General features: G+C 39.1%; 1 protein-coding gene across 4 annotated transcripts in view; it reads right to left on the reverse strand.

Moving 5' to 3' along the window:
- The window catches only part of APBA1 (amyloid beta precursor protein binding family A member 1), an 89873-nt gene that overhangs the window by 34056 nt on the left and 34214 nt on the right, over positions 1 to 21603 (reverse strand). For all 4 annotated transcript variants that reach the window (XM_071729844.1, XM_071729842.1, XM_071729841.1 and 1 more), the window contains one exon: positions 4013 to 5217. In XM_071729844.1, coding sequence (XP_071585945.1) covers positions 4013 to 5164 — 1152 coding nt within the window. In that variant the 5' untranslated portion in view covers positions 5165 to 5217. The remainder of the gene's footprint in view (positions 1 to 4012; positions 5218 to 21603) is intronic.

Raw genomic sequence — 21603 nt, forward strand, 5'->3', positions numbered from 1 at the left:
TTTTCTGATGAACAGATTATGGAAATGTATGTTAATTGTTCATATCACACATATGTGTCAAGCCCTTACTGTATTTATTCAAAAGATTTCATGTTTTGTCCCCCTCCAATCTTAAGAGAACCCACCTGGAGTACTGTGTGCAGTTTTGGAGCCTCTAACAAAAGAAGGACAGGACCTATTGGAACATGCCCAGAGGAGGGCCAGAGAGATGATCAGAGGTATGATGCACCTCTCCTACAAAGACAGTTTGTCAGAGTTGGGGTTGTTCAGCCTGGAGAAGAGAAGGCTCCTGGGAGACCTTGTAGCAGGTCCTGTCTAACCCAAACCACTCTATGATTCTAAAACATTGACAGAATTTTCCAGCACAACACATGTCACACAAAGGTGATGTTCAGGTCATCTCTTATTCAAGCGAAAGCATGCATCACTAAACAAGGGTGCACAAGGCACATGACACCAAATACTCTATAGTTAAATATTAAGAAGGTGCACTTCAGTACACTGTTTATTCACAGAAGTGTGCTACTTGCTTTTTACATCACAGGAATAACAGTTTTTTTAAAGTAAAATTGTTCATGGACTGTTTTTTGTTTTTTTTTTTAATACCTGCCAAGTATCTCTTTGCATAGGAGTGACTGAAATTCCCGATAAAATTGAACTGCAAATAACAAAATAACAAAATAAAAAATAACAAATTGAACTGCCTGGAAACAGGGCATCTTAAAAACAAACAGATACCATCATCTGTAGCTTTCCTATACCCTCACAGTTGTTGCATGCCTTTCCTAACATTCCTAACATTCTTTTCCCAAACTATACCCAGCTGCAGGCCACCTGAACACTTCTGCATTGTTTAGCTTCTGAAAATCGTATCTGGACATCTCCAAGTGGGATTTTACCAAGCATTCTTCAGTGAATGTATCCTCCAAATGCTCAGCCCAATTATTCAGCACTGAGGAGTGACAGTCACTTTCTTGTGAAAAAAGGCAAAAGACGTTGTCACCTGTAATGAGTCTCAGCTGCTTCATTCTCTTGACTCCTTCGCTTCACTGCTATCTTGTGGAGAGCTCCCAGCTAAATAAAAAGTGACTGCTATTTGGATTTAAAGAGGTTTTACCATTTTCAGTATTATACGATTAACAAAACAAAGTTATTGCAAATATCTTCAAGACAGTTTTATCTATAAAAGCACAATGGTTTTACTAAAAAACAACGCGGGGACAATTGTCAAAGTAGACCTGCAAAATAAGTGGAGGTTAATAAAAGCACACAGTTTGCATCACTTATCTGCTGCCTCCTTGATACTTCTGTGGGAACAAAATGGTGTCTTCCCTTGTTACACAATTCCTTCTTATTTCAAGACCAAAGCTACAAACCAGACTAAGTAATGTGTCTGGCATGTATTTGCTACACTGAAAAGCTCCCTTTTGAGATCCTGTTTCTTTCTCAAGCAAGCCAGAAGAAAAATTTATATTTGGATACATTTTTATTATAATTGATCACTTAGTTAACACAACCTATCTTGCCCTATTTATGGCTAAGCAGTCCTAGGAGGGCTTTGTTAAAGAAAGCAGACTGTTCAGATTGTAAATGAACTGGTATCTGAATTAAATAATCCGGTAAAACAAATGCAAACATGTTTTTCTCCAGTGAAAAACATAAGACCATTCTTATACAGCACATATTCCCTTTACTCTTCTACAGATCTTCTGGACTGCTTGCTTAATTTATTTCCTCTTTCCATCTACCACCATCATTTATTTTTATACTGAGCTATACTGTCATTATACCAACTGTTTTGATTACAGTCAGCACTGAAATCTCAGTCAGGTTCTTATCTGACAGGCAATGAACAATATTGAGTGAGAAATTAACTTTTGCTGCAAAATGCACTTTGATACCTATTGTAAATACAGACAAATGGAATCACATGGTTTTGTTTACTCTATGAACATACCAGGCTGAGTCCTACCAGCATACCTTAGAAAAGGTAAATTCTGCAAAGTGAAGCAAGATTTTGCTGCCTTCAGGAAGGACTCAATGCTCTCAGGACCCCCAGCCTAACCTCACTGAGACCATCATGGAATTGTGTTTGACAATCTGATAATCCTGAAGCAACAGGAAGTTCTTCTGTCCTCCCAGACAAGGACAGCACATAGAAACATGGACAATATGATGAACAAAAGGAAAAGCAAAAGAGAAATGGGATCTATTTGACAAAGAGAAGAGAGATAATTACAGATTCTGGGAAATTTTTAAGAAGTTAAAAATAATTGTTTTCCAGTGTAGAGTAATCTGGAAAGGTTGCTTTAGCCCTCCACATGACTGATAATCAAGTCTGTAACAGACATAGTTTTAAAGTATTTGTATAAGTAACTTCTGCAAGAAAGTTGTGGTTTTTTTAAATAAAATGTTGCAATGAAACAATGAAGAAGCAGCCCAAGAGCACTCTGCACTGTGTGTTTCCAACATCTTTCAAGGAAAAATAAAATCTGATAGCTATATGTCTAAGTCAGTTTCCATATTTTTTAGAACTCAAACACCATGCTCCAATTTCTTCCCCTTCATAGAATAGCTGCATCCATCATTTTGAAGGCAGATATAAAAAATCATGTTTGTCACAGATCTACACATGGTATGTGATCTTTTTTCACTATATGAATTCTCTTTGCAGAGGCTGAGGTGTTTTGAGTGGTTCTGAGGCACTCCTAGTAGGTTATGATAATAAATTATGACAAAGGAAATAGGAAAGCTGCTTAATATTGCTTTCATTTTCAAAAATAGTGCTCCAATTTATAAACTGTTCCAACATAATTTAACACAAAAACATGTTTTCTAAATTTATAGACATTACTCTTCTCCTTTTTGATCATATTAAAAATACAATTTAAAAAAAAATCATCACTTCATTGACTAAGCTAATGGAGGAAATACACTTCCATTTCAGCTCTTTCCTGGGTAGAGTGACCGTGATAAGAGAGGCTTAAAAGCTAACACCCATCAGGAGGCAGTCACCTGTTTGGTGTTTAAAACACTAAACGACACACAAAAAGTTCTGTCTTTCATTGTTCTTCCAAAAGAACAAAAGTCAGCAAAAACATTCTGCAGCAATAAAGGGGATGGAGTAGACATTTGCAGTAAGGCTAATCTTTGAAGGAATAGCATGGGTCCATTATGATAAAACTATTTTTGTCCAGTAAATTTAGGCTACTAGTTCTTTCCATAACAACACATAAATGTAACAGTTGTTTGTGACTTTCTGTTATTAGAAATTCAGAAAACCCATAAAACCTCCAGTAAAAATAGCCACACCAGCATCTGGAACAACAAACTGTGAAGTGATCCTGATTCAAGTGAAGCCTCATGCCAAAAGTGCAGAATTTCACAAATGCTGATTATGTAAATCTGAACAATGGCCTTAGATACTCAAGCTGATGGAGGGTGAGTACACTTTACAGGAATAATGCAATATATACTGAGGTTCACAACACATTTCTAGAGCTTGCAGATGGACAGAATTGTCCCCTGCAGCTTTTCTGGAATATGAATCTGATCTACAATACCATTGTAAAGAATACTAACAGATTTCTGACTGAACTGTCAGGACTGTTATGTAACAAAAAATGAAACCCCAAAACCGAGAATGAACAGAAATACACAGGGACAGATGAGACCAGATCGAGTGTTTGGTAGATATTCTAAAATATCCCATGGCAGTGAAAAATGTAGTGTCATTTGTTTCAGAAAAAAACAAGTAAAGAGCTTCATGTGCCAAACTCTTGTATAAGTGCGGTCAGCTCCACTTCATCCAGAAAAATTTGCCCACCCATAATGCATATGCTTACATGTCCCCTAGAGTACAAATTTTAAATAGACAAAGCACTATGTACTTTACTGAAGGATGAATTACAGAACAAAAGCAAAATGCACTCCCTCCCCCAGTGCCATGCTTCTTACAGTTAAAAGGAAGGAGGAGGATACAACCCAAGAGCTGAAAGCTTTGTATACTCACGTCTCCATCTAGTGGCCTCTGGTCATCAGAGTCCCTGGTAGGACTGATGTCCTGCCTCATCACCCAGATCGGCTCCTTAGGTTCGTCAGGGGTGTAGGGAGAACGGATGGTCCTTGTCTTCACTTCCTCAATAGCCTCTTTAATGTCCTTGATGGCCAGGGAAATGGCATCTCTCTTTTCCTTGCTGTACCTCTGTACAGATTCTCCTGAGCTGGGTGTAACTCGAGAACCAGCTGTGACCTGGCCATTACTTTCATGCCCGCCACTAGTAAGGGCGTGACCGTGCTCCAAACTCTGCTCTGACTCTGGCATGTCTTCAGCTGCCTTGTCTAAGCTCTGGGAGCTCATGCTCTGCTTCACCTCTGCTACAATCTGATCAATATCCTCCTCTTGCTCGTAACTATCCATTCTTGGGTAGGGTGCAAACTCTGCCTCCTTCTCAGGGCTGTCAGACTCCCCGTCAGACCGTTCATCATAATGGTGAAGGCGGGCACCAAGTGCCTCCTTGCGGTAATTGTCAGCTTCCTCCCTTTCCCGCTCATACTGTTGGATCCCCTCCCTAACATCAAGGTCTGGTGTATCACCTATCTCCTCATACACGTGCTCCTGCAGTCCATAGTCAGCATAAGGCTCAGCATACTGCTCATCCTCCCCTCGGTGGAACAGCCGATGTGTGTAGACATAACCCGAGTAGGCTGCGTTCATGGCTTCCTCGTGTTCGATGGAATGGAAGTGTAAGTGATTGGGCAATGTTCGATTATGAAGGGCCTCACCATGTTCAGCCTCAGCATTCTCTGTGTACTCCTCAGATTCGGGCCTGTACTGCACCGCATATGCGCTCTCATCCTCATTTTCTTGAACTCTCTCTGTGTCATAAGCACCCTCCACTGTGGCTATCACATCCCCTTCCGCGGTGTCTGTGTGATTGTGAAAACCACTCTCAGTGCTGGCTGAACGAGCTAACATCCCTTCCTCCTCCTGCCCAGACAGGCCCCCTGGGATGCTGTTTGTATGCCTTGGGTAGCGAGTTGCATAACGCTGCTCCTCTTCCACCTCCGAGTGCGCCAGGTCAGCCTCCACAGACTCATTCACTGCTCCACTTGCTGGTTCTTCACTTACCTCCCCCTCAGGTGGTCCACCCAAATGGTTCATGGCAAGTTCTGGTGGGTAGGTCACTTATGCTATCCACATTTTATCTATCCCAGCTGGAAAGAAATAATAAAAAAAAAAAAAAAACAAAACGATTCTGAAACTACTCTTAAAAATATAAGTGGAGGCATAATAAATAAACAGGAGCAACAGAAGGCAACCTTCCTTCCCTGGCAGGCAGACATTTGACTTCATCAACTCTGAAGTCAGACAGCAGCCAGCAGAATTTGACCACCCAAGCAAATGCACTCTAACAGCAGCAACCAACAATGAACCCCTTGGGAACTGCACTTCTCGCTTCTATGGACAAATTCTTTCTGGAAGGAAAAAAAATCTCAAAAGATGCAATAATTCACTAGAGAGGTCTGCCAAAAACAAATATACAGACACCAGGAACAAGAAAACGCTGTAAGAATACAGATTATCTTCTGCAAATTTCACAGAGCAAGCAGACCTATCTAGCTCAGGTGGTTTGACTTTTACATGACAGACTCAGCTATTTTGGGCCTTGCCCTGTGTTTTTAAGATGAAGTGTCATGAAAAGCGTATTTAATTTTTCTTTAGCTCCCTAAGTCCATATCCATAAGTAAAACACAGCTCCAGCTTGTGACTGGAGTGTATAAGTACTAAAAAAAAAGGCAACTGTAAGACAACTTCTAACTTAAAGGAACTACAAAAAAACATGTCATTTAACAATTTAAAAAAAAAAAAAAAAAAAAAAAAAAAGCATTAATGTAAAATAGAACTTGAACCAAATCTAATAGACAAGGAGGCTTAGGATTCTCTCTGCTAACTAAATGAGCTATGTGCAAAAGAGTGGTGGGAGTTAAGTTCCTGTGACAAGAAAGCAACAGTAACTTCAGCTGCCCTGAAAGGCTAGTTGGGATTTACTTATGCTATACTTCCATGGAAAAAATCTAGTGGGTGCAGCTTCCAAGCTTCCAGCTTGATGAACTGACGATTAAGTTTTAGTCTAATGTTTTAGTCTTTAAAGCCTAGGAGTCTTTTTTTTTTTTTTTTTAAGAAAAAAAAAAAAAAAAAGGTAACAAAATACATCTTGGTTCTTGCTCCAGACAGATCTCTTCGTTTTCATAAACAGCCCATACACAGCTTTTGGAAATCTATTATGCTATGTTTAACCTCTACAGCTTGGCTTTCCCATCCTCATCACAAAGAAGAAAAACATATAGTATATCACACAGTATATAAAAAATGCTGTTGTAAAATAACAGCTAGTAACTTACATTAACTGAATAGATGAAGATGACAACAATGTTCTACATGAACTAATCCCTTTTCAAAATAACTATGAAAAAACTCGGTGGGTGTTTTTGGTTTTTTTTTCCAGCTAAAGAAAGCCAAGCTGTAGAGGTTAAACACAGCATATTAGTTTATTAAGAAACCTTTCCTGAAATGGTGAGGTGTTTTCCAGCTAAGGCTGTCAAGAAATCAGGAAATAATGGACAGAATACAGGTGCGCATGCAGGTGTGTGCCAGAACTAAGAAACCAACAGCATACAACATATGATTTAAGTAAATAAGCACAATACTGGACAGCTTTCCATTTTAAGCCTACAAAAGGAAGGGTGAAGAGATCAAGACTCAACAGCCCTTTGAACAGTTCATCCCAAGTAGGATCTCCTGCTTCCATTGAAGTCAGCTATAAAATCTCTATTGCTTTGTACATATAATATAACTGTTTAAAAATTCTGCCCTGTATCTGTTGCAAAAGTAGCCCCTGATATACTCCTAGGTGCCACTGGTAACCCATAGGAAAAGGGCAACACTAGGTGAGAGAAATGAAGTTATACATAAACACAGGATGATGACCGACTTCCTAAAAACTTCATCACATACATCCTGCTACATCATTAACTAAATTATGCCAAGTTAGAAAAGAAGGCAAAATTCAACTGCTTGAAGACTATCCATACCTCAAGTCAAATAAGGTATCAAATGCCAAAATACTTACAGTGGAAGTTCTGATTATATCTGAAAACATCTGACCCTGTCTTAGAAGCCTTAAAACAGGCTAGTAACCTAACACATACTATGAACAGAGAGCATTACTGACATGTCTAGCTGTGAGAAGCAAACTTCAGAGATTACAAACCATATAAAATATTGCTAAAAAACACCTGAGAGCCACAACTTTTCCTTTTAAAAAATCAAAGTTCCCGAAGTTCCACTTGTGACAATGCCCTCACGCTAAGAATCATCTCAGGCTGATTTCAAATAGTGATATTCTGAAATTTTCATGGTTTTGTCTTTTGAGGTGATGAGGAGGAAACTTTCAAATTTTACTTAAAGCTTTTCACTGATAAAGGTCCTCATCTGCCTTTCTTCCAATACTTTTAATTTAATTTCACTTGGTAATTTTGAAATAATAAAATGTGATTTTCAAATTTATTTAGAGGCATTTTAATTCTTGCAAAAGAAGATAAGTTTACTTATAGAATTGTAGATATGAATAAATACCCTTCGGTCACCCAAGCCCCAATAAGCTTCAATGAAAAGTCAGCTTCTAAGTACATTTATTCAACCGTTTAACACAGGACAGTAACTTAAAGAACCAGCTATTGACGTTGGGAGCTAGAAGCACTAAATCATTTTTTGTACATGCTAGCCAAAATACTACTAAAAAAGACGTTTTTTAATTCTTAGTAGTACTTCCCTCTAACAAATACAAGTTCTGCCTGATTTTTCCTACCAACCCTTCCAAAAGCACTTCATTTCCAGCAAGCAAACAAAAATCAATAACCTACATAAAATGCCATAGACAAAAGAGAATATAAGCAAAAGAAGTCATCTGATCTAGCAAATAAAGACACAGCACTCATCTGAACGATATTATACTTTCATATTAATTACCCAGAAGAGCATCTGTGCTCCACTAATCAAATATATGGGAAAGTGCTCTGTAAGCACTCTTAGATTTGCACTCAGGACTTGATGGATGAATCTGTCTCCAAAACAGAAATTAAAGCTTTATTACTATGGCAACGAGCTCTTCGCTGAAGGTTAAAATACCTTCCTGCCTGTAAAGAAGAAAAATAAATATCTCTGCACTTAAATATCTTTTTTGTTAAAAAACATAAAGAAAAAGCTGGCAGTTCTCTATTACTTCATATTAAAAACAAAACATCAAAAACCAAGAAGTATTTAAACACCCCCAAACTGCATACTATCATTTCAGAGCAAGATGACAACATCCATACCCAATGCTACTCAGGAAAAGACATGGAGTAAGTAAAACTGTGAGTACTCAGATTCCAGTTTGCTTTGCTATTTGTTTCTCAGGTATAGATGTAGAATCATTTACTTTTTTGTGCATGCAGGGAGAAATGGACTTTTTTTTTTTTTTTTTAAATTATTACAAATATTCCCTTTAGAGTTTACTTTGTAAGAGCACTATGCACTTTATTACCACAGTGTAATCCTGAATTTTTTAAATACAAGATTACGCACTCAATAGGTGTTTAGACTATTGTTACTGTCTCAAAACAAAGCTAAGTGCCATGTGGAGCACACACCTACACATTTTTTTTGCCACACATTGGCAAACAGGCTAAGTTAGGAAGAGACCACAGGAGTGTCCTGCTCACACTACCCCTTGTTTTCCTGCCTGGGCTATGACCCAGGGAAGCTCCTCGGCCTCACCAGCCCCAGTCTGTATCACAGCAAGGGGTATTTACATACACGCTTTCAAAAAATTAATTTTATCATTTAACTGTTTGTAGAACTTTTGAAAGAACAAAGCTAGGATTACATCTGAGCTCGTACACAAAAATAGTTTTTTCACCCCTAAAAAACTTTGGACATATATTTATCCATGTCTTCCATAAAAAACAGCTAAACTTTGAATACATTTACTCCAAGTCACAAAAAAGAGCACCTATGGTAGAAAATGGGTGAGGATTTAACAATGTATGCAAAGCCCCCTCAGAGAGAATTTCCCACCTTTCTGTGTTAGACAACTCTATTCTGAAATGTGACCTGCTTGGGAAACCTGATTGCTTCAATTGCCATGTGCTAAGTAAGCTCATCCAAAACAGCTTTAAACAACAACAACAAAAAAAAAGACGTAAGATGTATGTTTCTTGCCAGTCAGCAAAAGCAGCAACTGTGTCATCAAAAAGTGTCATCAGTGCCTCATCACAAGCACACACATACACACATCAACTCATACTGATGAGGCTTAACAGCTATGAACTCTCATAATATTACAATTGTAAAGCAGAAAAGCTGCATGCACAAAATTGCTCTGCATACAGAATATTCTACAAGTGCTTGTGGAATCCTTGTATCACTGTAATACTGTAACAACTTAAACATTAGTTTCAACACTATAATTTCTCTTTAATATTTTCTGTGAAGTCTCTCACTCCAATTCTGTTCGCAACAGCCCTGGAAGCTTCATTTCAGTCTGCAGCAGGAAAATTAGCAAAACCCTACAAAATCCTGGGGCACATAATTAAATCCATTGTTTAGATGTGAGCAATTATAAAGTTTTCCGTATATAACACAATTGAACATTATGTTATTAAACCCGGAGATCTATCTGGAACAATAATTAACAGTATGCAAGCCAGACTGGAATAGAAGTGAATTGGATTTAGCCACAGTATGCATCTGACTAACTTGAAGGGAAATCATACATCAGATTTCAGTTTCTTAGTGCTTTAAATCTACTTTGGCTCTCACCAGGTGTCCTGTTTTGGGCCAGGATAAAGGTAATTTTCTGTCCTGTAATTTTGCTTTCAGCTAAGTCTCTTGTAAGTAGCTGCACTTGCTGAAATTAACAGAAATTTTCTCAGTCTGTCTGCTTCTAAAACTGATAACACTCAATGTTATAGTTAGGGCTTGAGAATGGTAGAGAACCAAGGCCACTGCTCAGTTCTGAGGAACATCTTGTGCTCTGGAAAGAGAAAAAGAATAAGGAGGTCACAGCTGCAATCCACCTCTAAGAGAAGTGGGCAAGATAAATTTTCAAAACTGACCAGAGTATTCCATCCCACAAACATCATAGTTGGTATAAATTTGAGGGATCACAAAAGTCAAACCCTTTCTTGGGCCTTCCTGGGGACTGAATGAAAGCACCCACCTGGATGATGTTCCTCAATAAGTATTTTTCTCCCTTCTAATTCCTATCTTACTGAAAACTAAAATTTAGACTTCAGCATGAAACACCATTCAGTACTCTTCATTTTTAGGCAGGCTAGATCTCAAAAATTTCTAAAGATGATCAAGAAAAGAGAGACAGAGATCTCTTGAGAACAAGGCTGATAATGTGTTAGGGCACCAGGGAAAACAAGTGCTCTCATCAGAAAAGGAACAGACCCTTCCCACTACTTTTTAACACTGAAGTCTTGCCTACAGAAGAAACAATTAAAGCCACCCATCTGCTGCCAGAGGAAGGTTAAATGATATTATGATCCAAAGAGAAGTAAGCTGAGCCCTGGGGAGTATCACTTGTGACTGGACACCAACTGGATTAAACTCCATTCATCACAACTCTCTGGACTCAGCCATACAGCCAGTTTTTCACCCAGCAAGGTGTACACCTGTCCAAGACATGAGTAACAAGTTTAATCAGGGAAATGCTGTGGAAAACTGTGTCAAAGGCTACACTAAAGTCTGAGTAGACAACATCTACAGCCTTTTTGTTGGTCACTAAGCAGGTCACCTTGTCATAGAAGTAGATCAGGTTTCCCAAGCAGGACCCACCTTTCCTAAGCCCATACTGACTGGTCACAATTGGCTTGTTGTCTTGTACATACCACGTGATGGCACTCAAGAAGGTCTGCTCTATAACCTTCCCTGGCAGCAGGGTCAGACTGACAGGCCTGTAGTTTCCTGGATCCTAATTCCAGCAATTCTTGCAGACAGCCATCATATTTGCCCACCACCTGTCACATTGACCACAAGTCAGCTGACCTCTCTGGTTAGCTAGGACTGCTGATAAAATGATGGAAAGGGGTTTGGTGAGTGCTTCCACCTCCCTTGGTACCTTTGGGTGCAACTTACGCAGCCCCATTGTCTTCCGTATGTCTAAGTCATGTATCAGATCACCAACCAGCTCCTCTTGGATTATGGAGGTTCCATTCTGCTCCATCTCCATCTCTTCCACCTTAGGGGGCTGGGTACCCAGAGAACAACTAGTCCTACCACAAAAGACTGAGGCAAAGAAGTCTCTTCCTCAAATATTTGGTCTGCCTCTTCATCCTGGATGAGAGTTCTATAACAGAGACAAAGAGTTTGGCTCTTTGTCAAAGAGGGTGAGTCAGCCCACCATGCTTCCATGATGGCAACTATATCATAGTTTACCACCTGCACAACAACTTCCTCCTGTTTGTTGCCCATGCTGCGTGCATTGGTGTAGATGCACTACAGTTGGGATGTTGATCCTGACAGCTATCTGAGGGAAGAAGTTCTAATTTCTATCTGATCATTCTCAGGCACTTCCATAGTTTTTAACACAAGAAAATCACTTGTGTCTTTGCTGTCACATGGCTCTTCATCCTGTCTCCACTAAGACAGCAGACCAGAGGCTCTCACTAGCACACTACAAATATTGGTGTACCAACCCCAGGCTTATCTATAGCAACTCTGTCCTTATCCCTTCCCACCTTCAAATGCACTTTAAAGGTCAACCAATGACACCTGCTAACTAATTTTGTGTGAAAATTCTTTTCCCTCTTTGAGTCAGCTGTGTCCTGCCTGTCACCAGCAGGCCTGGTATTGTGTGGACTGAGCCACGATCAAAAAACCCAAAGTCCTGCTGGTGACATCAGGTTCAAGGCCAGATATTGATATGTTGGCTCTCCCTGCAACTGGTGGGATAAACACTAGTTGTGCTCCCAATCCCTTTGCCAGCCATCGCAAGCCACTGAAGTCTCTCTTGATTGTCACTGGGCTTCTTGCAGCAACTTCACTGCTGCCTATCTGAAAAAACATAATGGATAATAACCTGAAGGCAGTACCAGGGCAGGAAGCTTCCACTTAAAACTTTAAACCCCCACAGAAGTAGATATCAAAGAAGTGGGACTGGTCTGCCTGCATGGCCTACTGCATCCTTCAGATGGGAGTCTCCTAGGACAATGATTTGTCTTTTTCTTTACAGAGGCAGTTTCACTGCAGGGCACAGGCTGACTTAAACTTGGTGAGATCTCCAGGCTACATGAACCCTCATCCCCCTTTTTTTTGTGGTGGCACTTGCAGAGCCTCATTCCTGTTGTGAGGACACGAGAGAAGGTGGGGTAGACACAGAAGAGATGCTGCTGCTGTGCTGGGCAGGAACAAGCTTGTGCACCCAGTCCCTTAAGTCACTGTGTTCATCCAGGCAGAGAGAGGACATGGGATCCTCCATATGTATCCTGCCTGCCTGTTGGGCCTCTGGCAGGGAAGGCAAGGTGTGCTTAAGCATCGTAAGTACAAGTCCTGCAAGAGCTAAGCTATGGAAATCTGGGGTCCTCTTTCACTCTGCTGTGATTTCTCACAGATTACTTCTGGTTTTATCCCTGGGTGTATTATGGACTGCACCTATAAGTAGTGGCTGGGTAATCTATAATTTTGAAAAATTGAAACTGTTGCTCTAAAAATTTGAAATTATTGCTCTAGTAATTAAATCATAAGAAAATCCATTTACAAAGAATAAACAGAAACTTAAACAGTACAAAAGTAATGTCAAAGAACAACAACATTTAAGACCAATACTAAAATATAGCTTCAAACTCTGTTATAAGTACAGTTATTAAAAATTCATCTTTACTAAATCTTAGCATCTGGTTGGATGTAACTAACAATTTTCCTCTTCTGTGTAAAAGAGCAGAACTGCCTCAGAGACTGAAGTGGAAAAACACTGTCCAGTGACAAATTCTGGATGCAAATGGTATTTTTACACTAGTAACCTTTTCATAGTAATGTAAACTATGTATTTCTCTCTATTTAAACAAAGGGGGATTAGAATATACACTACAAAACAAGCAAACAAAAAACCAAGCCAAACCAAAACCAAAAGACCACACACACACACACACATAACCCCCCGCCGCTCACACACACACACATAGGAAAAAAAATACCCCACGAAGACAAATACTCTTTCCATCTTCTTCAGATGCCATTAACAGTGTAATAAAGAACAGCAGCTGAACGAGCTAAAAAGTCTGATTCTCTAAGCTGCAAGGCATGGCTTACTTTGGGGTGAGTAATAATGCTTCAAGCTCCATACAAAGAGAAAGTAAGCACTATTATAACCAAAAATCCTTGGATTTTCCTCTTCTCCCTAGACATGAAGACTTCACCCAACCTTTCTGGTTGAGACTGTCTTACTCAGCTGTATTCTTGGTTTGTGTTGCAGTCTTAAAGCAGTTTATCTTTGATATGAGATAGAAGATGTAACAGCCAGGAATCAAGACTCAGAAGGCTCTGTAGCTACGGAAACTTTTGAGTCACATACACCCCCTGATTTCATAGTATAACATGCCCTTAAAAAAGTATCACTGCCTAGCAACTGTAACACCAGCTACTGAAAATAATAAATTTAACAATCCCTTCCCACCTCTGCCTTAATCCTAGAAAAATAAAAGTCTCAAATCCAAAAGCTCCTATTTCAATTGTTATTTTGAGTAGATTTACATTTTACTACATGGGATTTGACAATAACTTCTTTCATAATTTGAAATAACACTGTGAAGTAGTAGTTTTCTAGAAGTTTCTAGAACTTCTGCCCTCAGAAAGGTGTCAGGATTAACACTGCAACTTTTTCTAGAAAGGCTTTAAAAAGTTCAAAACAACTGAATTAGCCCTTTCTAGCTGCCATACCATACGATTCTTTTCAAGGACCTGATACATGCCTGGATTATACTACTGAGAAGGTTTTAAGTACTAGACAGTTTGTTTCTCTGTTCTGAAAGACAAGAAATCACAGCCCATATATGTTTGGACTCACAGAAATTAGGTAACCAAGAGCATGTAATAGCTGTAGACTATCAAAACATCATGAAGAAACAGTGAAATCCCACTAACAAAATTTCATTTTGTAATATATAAAGTATATAAGGTATATAAAGGTATATAAAGTTATAAAAAATAAAAAAAAAAAACAGGAAAGGAAAAAAAAATCATGGTTTCAAGCTGCAAAACTCTTGGAATTAAATGCTACTTCAATAGATTTGAGACTGTATCAACAGTCAGGGAAAAAAAAGATAAGAAACAAAAACTATAGAACAAAGCAGCAGGTGCATAGAAGGTAGAAGAAGGAGTGCACAGATGGAGATTACAGGAGATTGAAATTAAATTTTTTTCTCCTCCTCTACAAGTACAGCTTTCTCTTCTACTGTATTTTCCATTACCATTCAAGCCCAATTGCCTCTTCAGCCATTAAGTTCTAGTAACACCTGTCTATCCATTAACTCGTTCTGTTTCAAGGACAAGCTGCTGATTAGGTCCACAATAAAAAAAAAAAACACAAAACAAAACAAAAAAAAAAACCAATGCCTAAACTGCACAGACCAGCTCTCCAATGTCCTCTCCATAACCACATTTACTTCCTAAGTATAGTCCTGACTGATCACACAAAAAACTTACATGCACATTTATGACTGTTTTGACCCTTCTGGATTGCTGTGGCTGCTTGTCAGCACCAGAGTGGATGCACACCAGGCACTACACACCCTATTTTCAGCTGCCAGAGGCCTCTTTGGCTAAATCAGTACCCACCTGCACTTGGCTGGCCTCATCAGGCATCTCTGCCTCTTCCAGGCTCCCTAAAAGCAGAGTTTTTTCAAGCCCCAAACATTAGTAATTTCACATTAGCAAAATCAGTGACAGGGAAGCAAGATACACCTTGTGCTCCTCACCAGAGCTGATGAGGGAAGGGTCAGTTACTCAGACAGGGAGGAAATCAACCTCATTCTCTTTTCTCTGCACTGAGGAAGATCTTGACTGAGACCTACTTTCCAGCACAAGCACAGTTCTGTTAGTGGAACTGGCTGCTGCAAGGCAACTACACATGAAATCTGCTTCCCAGACGTAATTAAACCCTTAATGAAGGCTGGCATTTCTCCACATCTGCAGCTCAGAAAAGAACTTGAAAAGTATTAGTAATTGCACTATACACAGCTCAGCGTCCTCAGATCTGTCTCCAGCAAAGGCTGTCTCTTCCTCAGAAATTACAGTCTGAGCAAGGGAGATGGGAGCAATGCCTGCCTACAGCCACAGGGGTCTCATGAGGTTAAAACAAAATAAATCTGTTGATGCTGATCAAATTGACCAGATCACACATTACTGACAGATCACAAAAACCAAAACCAGATGCATTCTGTCAAGACCAGAAAGCTTTCCATACACTTGCCAGTCTCTACCCACTAAGAAAACAAATTTAGGAGAAAAAATTACACAGAAGAGAGTCCAGATGAAAACAGAGAAAATCGATTGAAGTCACCCAAAGACTTTTCATATCACTATACAACACTTACAGCTACAACCTCCATACAAACCCATCCGAGTCAATTAAGACTTACAGACAATGGGAAAGACGGATATAGTGTTAACAGCACTTAAAGATGTATTCATAAGCAAAACAGAACATAAGTAAAAGATTTTCTAAACACATGCAGGGCAGCAGGTCTCTCCTTTTAATATTATTTCTCCCTAGCTCTCACAGTGCTTTTGTCCCTCTTCCAGAGAGAATTCACTTAAAAAAAAAAAAAAAATCAGACGTCTCACATTTCTGTAAAAGTTGGCAACTTTGTCTTTTCATATAGCAATACTTAAAATAATTTTATTATGCATTCTTAACATTATCAAATATTTTAAAAATATTAATACATTTATGCAGTAAAATCATAGCAGAGAGAAGCAGCAATTTAAAAAAGGCAATTGTAATGTAACATACATTTCACATTAATAAAATTATAGGAAGAACAAACCATACAATCCTGAAATGTTTCATTCCTTGAAATAAATAAAATATTTAAATATTAATCTATTAACATTTTCCTCCTTTTTGCTTGCAGACAGAGAGTAAATGGCTCCTTTCACTTAACTGTAGAAGCTATTATTGAGTTAATGTATTTCAAAGACTCTGACAAGCCTTTCTGACCAGGAAATGGAAGCCCTAATTACTTTTCTCTCTTATGTTTTATAAAGAGAAAATTAATGTTCCATGGAATCTAGATAAGAGGGACTTTATAATGCCAGATAATAGTATATTTAAAGTTATTCTGCTTTATCTTTTTATTCCTTCTCAAGGAAGGATCATCCCTCATGCAATACAGTATCCTTCTCTTCTGACTTCCAAGTTTAAGTGCAGTATTTAAAGCTCCGTTCATCTCTCTCCATTAAGGTGTTCAAACTAAAGTAAAAGCCATGTCGGTCTGGTCTCTGCTATTCATCAGGCAAAGGAATGATTTGGACCTCACTCTGAATATCTGGCCTTTGAATAAATGACATTATAAGCATGCATAGATTAATTTAATTTTTCTTTGCTATTCTACTGCATAACTTTCTTAAATTCAGGACAGAAAGTGCTGAGGATGAGACGTCTCTCACAGACACCTGTTTTAAAATGAAAGTAGGAAGCCACTGAAAAGATTTTAGATATGGAAGGTGATTTTAAAAAGCAATGAAAATCATAAATAATGATATATTTCTCATGGTTCTGTAGGTTGCTATTGGGTTATACTAAGATTATCATTTTACTACCACCTTTTTCTGGCCAGACCTTGAAACCCTCTACAGTTGGGTTATTCCACTGGTTATTCTGGGCCAGTTCTGGTTTTGTAAAACCAGTGTTCTGGTTTTACACCAGCCTTCCAGGGAAGAATTCTTCCATTATGACCAATCTACACATGCATGAAACTTCATGCAGCTGAAACATCAGTATTGACCTTACCAACAGATTCCTCATTTGTTCATGTAAAGTGGCTGTTTAGTAAATATGAGCTTGAGAAAAAGTATCCAGAGGCCTGGGAGACAGAAGGACTTAAGGAAAAAAGGGAGGATGAAGGAGCATGGGAAAGAAGGGGAATACGACAGCACAAGGTACATTGAAAGGCAAGAATTGCTTCTTAATAGTGCTTGCTGCAATTATGTCTCATTCAAATAGCTGCAAGTAATTGAGCTGAAGATATGGCATTCAGTTCTAAAACTCTGCCAGTGGTATTTTTTAATTATTTTTTAATATTTTTATTTAAATTATTCTCTATTCTTCAAGTTAGTTTTAGGACTGACTTACTACTCTTGCAAGAATGGGCAACACATTAGAGTTACATTAGAATGACTCTTGCTTTTTTACTAAATCTGTGTCCAAGTTTTGCTTTTATTTTCTTTGCATGTACCATCTGTCTTTGTATTTTTGGCCCTTAAAAATTATTTTTAATAAATGTATTAAGAATCATAACAAAACTACATAAGCTGTTAAGAAAAATAAAAAATATTTGGGGAAAAAAACTAGGGAAACTGGTATCAAACTTCTTTAAAAGGTACTGAGAAATTCCACTTTTCACTCCTGAATGTACTGCGAATTCCATTCTCTAGGATCATTATACATTGACTAAGATTTACATGGTGGTGATGAATCTCTTCAAAGAATTAGGTTACTTAATCTAATTCAGTTTGAAACGGACTTCTGAATGACTGTTATTTTAGACTGAACTGTTTACTGAACCTACAGCTCCAGCATCTTTGCAGGCATGCAACCTTTTCTAACCAAAAGACTGTAACTTACATGTAACCATATTTGAAGACACAATTAACAGACTTATGTATCAGGATGTCATGGGTTGACCTTGGCTGAACATTAGGTGCCCACCAAAGCTGCTCTATCACTCCCACTCCCCAGCTGGACAGGAGGAGAAAAGTAGGACAAAAGGTTGGTGGGTAAAAATAAGGACAAGGAGCTCACTGACCATCAGGGGCAAAACATTGATTTTATTACCAACCAAGTCAGAGAAGGGTAACGAGAAATAAAACTAAATTTTAAAATACCCTTTCCCCCGTCCTTCCCTTCTTCCTGAGCTCAGGTTTGCTCCTGACATTTCTTCCTCCTCTCTGCAGCAAAGCAGGGTGACATGGAATAGGGGTTGCAGTCAGCTCAGCACATGCTGCCTCTGTTGCTCCTTCTTCCTCAGGGGGAAGAACTCCTCACACTCTTCCCCTGCTCCACTGTGGGTCCCCCACAGGATCACAAGTCCTTCCAGGAAATCTGCTCCAGCATGGGCTCCTCTCTTCACAGGGCCACAGCCCCTGCTAGGAGCCTGGTCCAGGCACCTTCATGGGCTGCAGGTGGTTATCTGCAGGATGATAGCCTGCCTCACCACTGTCTTCCCCATGAGCTTCAGGGGAATCTCTGCTCCAGCTCCTGGAGCATCTCTTCACCCTCCTTCACTGGCCTTGGTGTCTGCAGAGTTGTTTCTCTCACATATTCTCACTCCTCTCTTTTGGCTGTTGTTCCACACTATTTTTTTCTTCTTAAATATATTAGCACTGAGGTGCTACAACCACTGCTAAGCCAGCAGCAGGTGAGTTTTGGAGCCAGTTTGAACTGGCTCTGTAGGACATGAGGGAAGCTTTTAGCATCTTCTCACAGAAGCCACTCCTATAGCTCCTCCTAACCTCCCCTCCAAAAACCTGGCCACACAAACACACAGTATTTGCTACAGTATTTATGGCCAAGAAGTCACTTTCCATTAATAGATGAATAAAAGAGCTTTCTGACTCAGTTCTCTTATGTTGTCATTCCCGAAAGGTAAGCACTAATCTGCATTCATGTACACAGATTTTTTCTCAGGACCAAATGAACCAGTGAATGATCTTGGCTGACTTCCTACATACGATACGCAAAGAATAATTCATCTGGTAATTCTAAAGCAACTCTATTGAGATGATGTTCTGTTTCCAAGCTCCTAAGCAGACTAACACTAACTACTCTCTAAAAAATGACAAATAGTGCTGACAAGATGAGGCTTTAACATGGCTGAATGACTCTTCCACTCATGCAAGCACAAAATTATGACCTTCTGTCCTGGTTTGGGCCAGGATAGAGCTAATTTTCTGTCTTGTAATTTTGCTTTCAGCTGAGTCTCTTGTAAGGAGCTGTACTTGCTGAAATTATCAGCAACTCAGTGTCTGCTTCTAAGAGTGATAACACTCAATGTTTATAGTGATAAACAAGTATTCCATCCCATAGACATCATACTTGGTATAAATTTGAGGGATCATGAGGGTCAAACCCCTTCTGCCCTCTTCCTTTCTCAGGCTTTTCACCTTCATCTGTCCCAGTTTGCTTCAGCATCCTGGGAGGATTCCGTCCATTCATCTGCCTGTGGTCCTGACCCATGCCAGCCTGAATCTGTGTGTTCCTGCCTCCAGCTCCGGACTGCTGCTGACTCCAGGAGTCCAGCCTGGACTTTCCCAGGGCTGCCCTGCAGCCTCGGTGGTGATGTGAGAGTTATTAGGGGAAAGGAGGCAGGAACGTGGTATCATTTTTCCATATATTTGTATATATCTAGTAATTTTTCCTTTTTATCATTACTGTTCCATTAAAGCTGTGTAGTTTATTTTCCAGTCCATAAGTCTTTCTCCCTTATTCTCTCTCCTTTCTTTATCAGGGAAAGGAGGGGGATTAACAGAGAGCATCTCTCATTCAGTTAATTGCCAGCCCAGAGCTAAACCATGACTGACACCTTCAGAACAGCCCTGGGGCAATCCTCATAGAAGCACCTGCAAGTCCTAATATGGCATATTAATTTGCAGAAAGGGTCTCATCTTACACCTCCCAAGACTGTAAGTAAATTTACCTCTGGAAGAAAATTGCTTCAAGGAATCAGAAAACTTAACAAAATGCAGAAATGTCCAACAGACAAAATTCACCTCTGCTCTCGTACACAGACCAAGCTTTAGGCAGAACAGACGTCTGCTTTTCCATCCACTGGGAACTCTTTTTAATAGATGGATTATTAAATGCATAAACTTGTTTCAGGAAAAATGGGAGTAATGTGTGAATCTGTATTCAGACTAGAACCAGCATAAGATGAGGCAGACATTTTAACACATGCAGGAAAAACTGCAGGACAGTAGATCAGAGAGTGGAAATGAACGAAATTATGATGTTCCACTGAAATGAATCAGACTGTTCAGATTTCCTGCAAACTTTCCAACTAGGAGTTTAGTGAAGCAAAGATGCAATAGAGGGACAATCTCCAACATCACAAATTCTCTAACTTTCACATGGAAAGGAATCTCACAATGTCCTGCAATGCTGCTCTCTGGGCATGTCTTTGCAAACCCAGCATATCTAACTGTAAGCTAGCCACAGCCACAAAAAAGAGAAATTCTGGAAAAACAGACACACCCACAAAACCTCTACAGGCAGAAGCAAGAATTCACAATCTTCCTCTTAAAAGCAGGTTACAAAAAACCCAAGGTTAAAAATATCTTCTCCTTGCATAGCTCAAACTGGACTGGTCTTTGCATACCCAAGTGTGATGCCAGAGTATATAAACCAATCCCTAAGTATTTAAACCAAGCAATCTGGTAGTAAGCAGTAAACATTCTTCATCAGCTATATTAGTGTGCAAACTCACAAGGAGAATGCAAATTAGCACACATTAGGCTGATTATTTTCTAAAGGGAATGGTGTGTAACCATAAATGGGAACACTGAAAAGTAGAAAAAGCAACAGAAAACTGTGCAGTTAAACTACGACCCTCAATTCTTTATCAAGTATAGAAACGGACCTAAACAACAGCAACAAAGAAAGATTCAAACTCTTGCATATGATCCCAAGTACATCAGAAAAAACATGTGCAAAGAAAAACACACCTTATGTAAATATCTAGCAAACTTGAAAACACAAAATATATAAACCTAACAAAACAGGAAAAAAACAAAAAGAAAAAAAACACTATAATGACAGGAAAATTGCTACATTATAAAAAAAAAAAAAAAAAAAAAAACAACAAACCAGAAAATCCCTTTCCTCTCTAAATATGCAAAAGAAAAACCATAAATTCTTTGTACTACAATGTTTAATTCTGCATGGTTTGGGAATTATTCAGGTAACCAAATACATTCAGAAGCTGAATGACAGAATTTTTTTTCAGCTTACAGGAGTAGTGGCATACAGACAAACATTTTAGAGGTCTCATCTGTGAAACCTGAATATTACAAAAAATGAAAAAAAAATAAATTGGCAAACCTACCAGTTCAAATCAAGGCACAACAAAGCAGAGTCAATTGCAGAGTCAACAAGCTTAAGACTGACAATCCATACCTACTGAAAAGAACTAAACCATCAGAAAAATATTAAAGGAATCTAAGCAAAAGTGCACTGGTTGGGACCACATGGGGAACGACACTGATTTGAGCGACTACAAAACGCAGCATCCAAAGGCCACCAAGCAGTGACAATACAGTGTCTCCACTGCCTCATCTAT

Source organism: Heliangelus exortis, chromosome Z, assembly GCF_036169615.1.
Source record: "Heliangelus exortis chromosome Z, bHelExo1.hap1, whole genome shotgun sequence".
NCBI lineage: Eukaryota > Metazoa > Chordata > Aves > Apodiformes > Trochilidae > Heliangelus > Heliangelus exortis.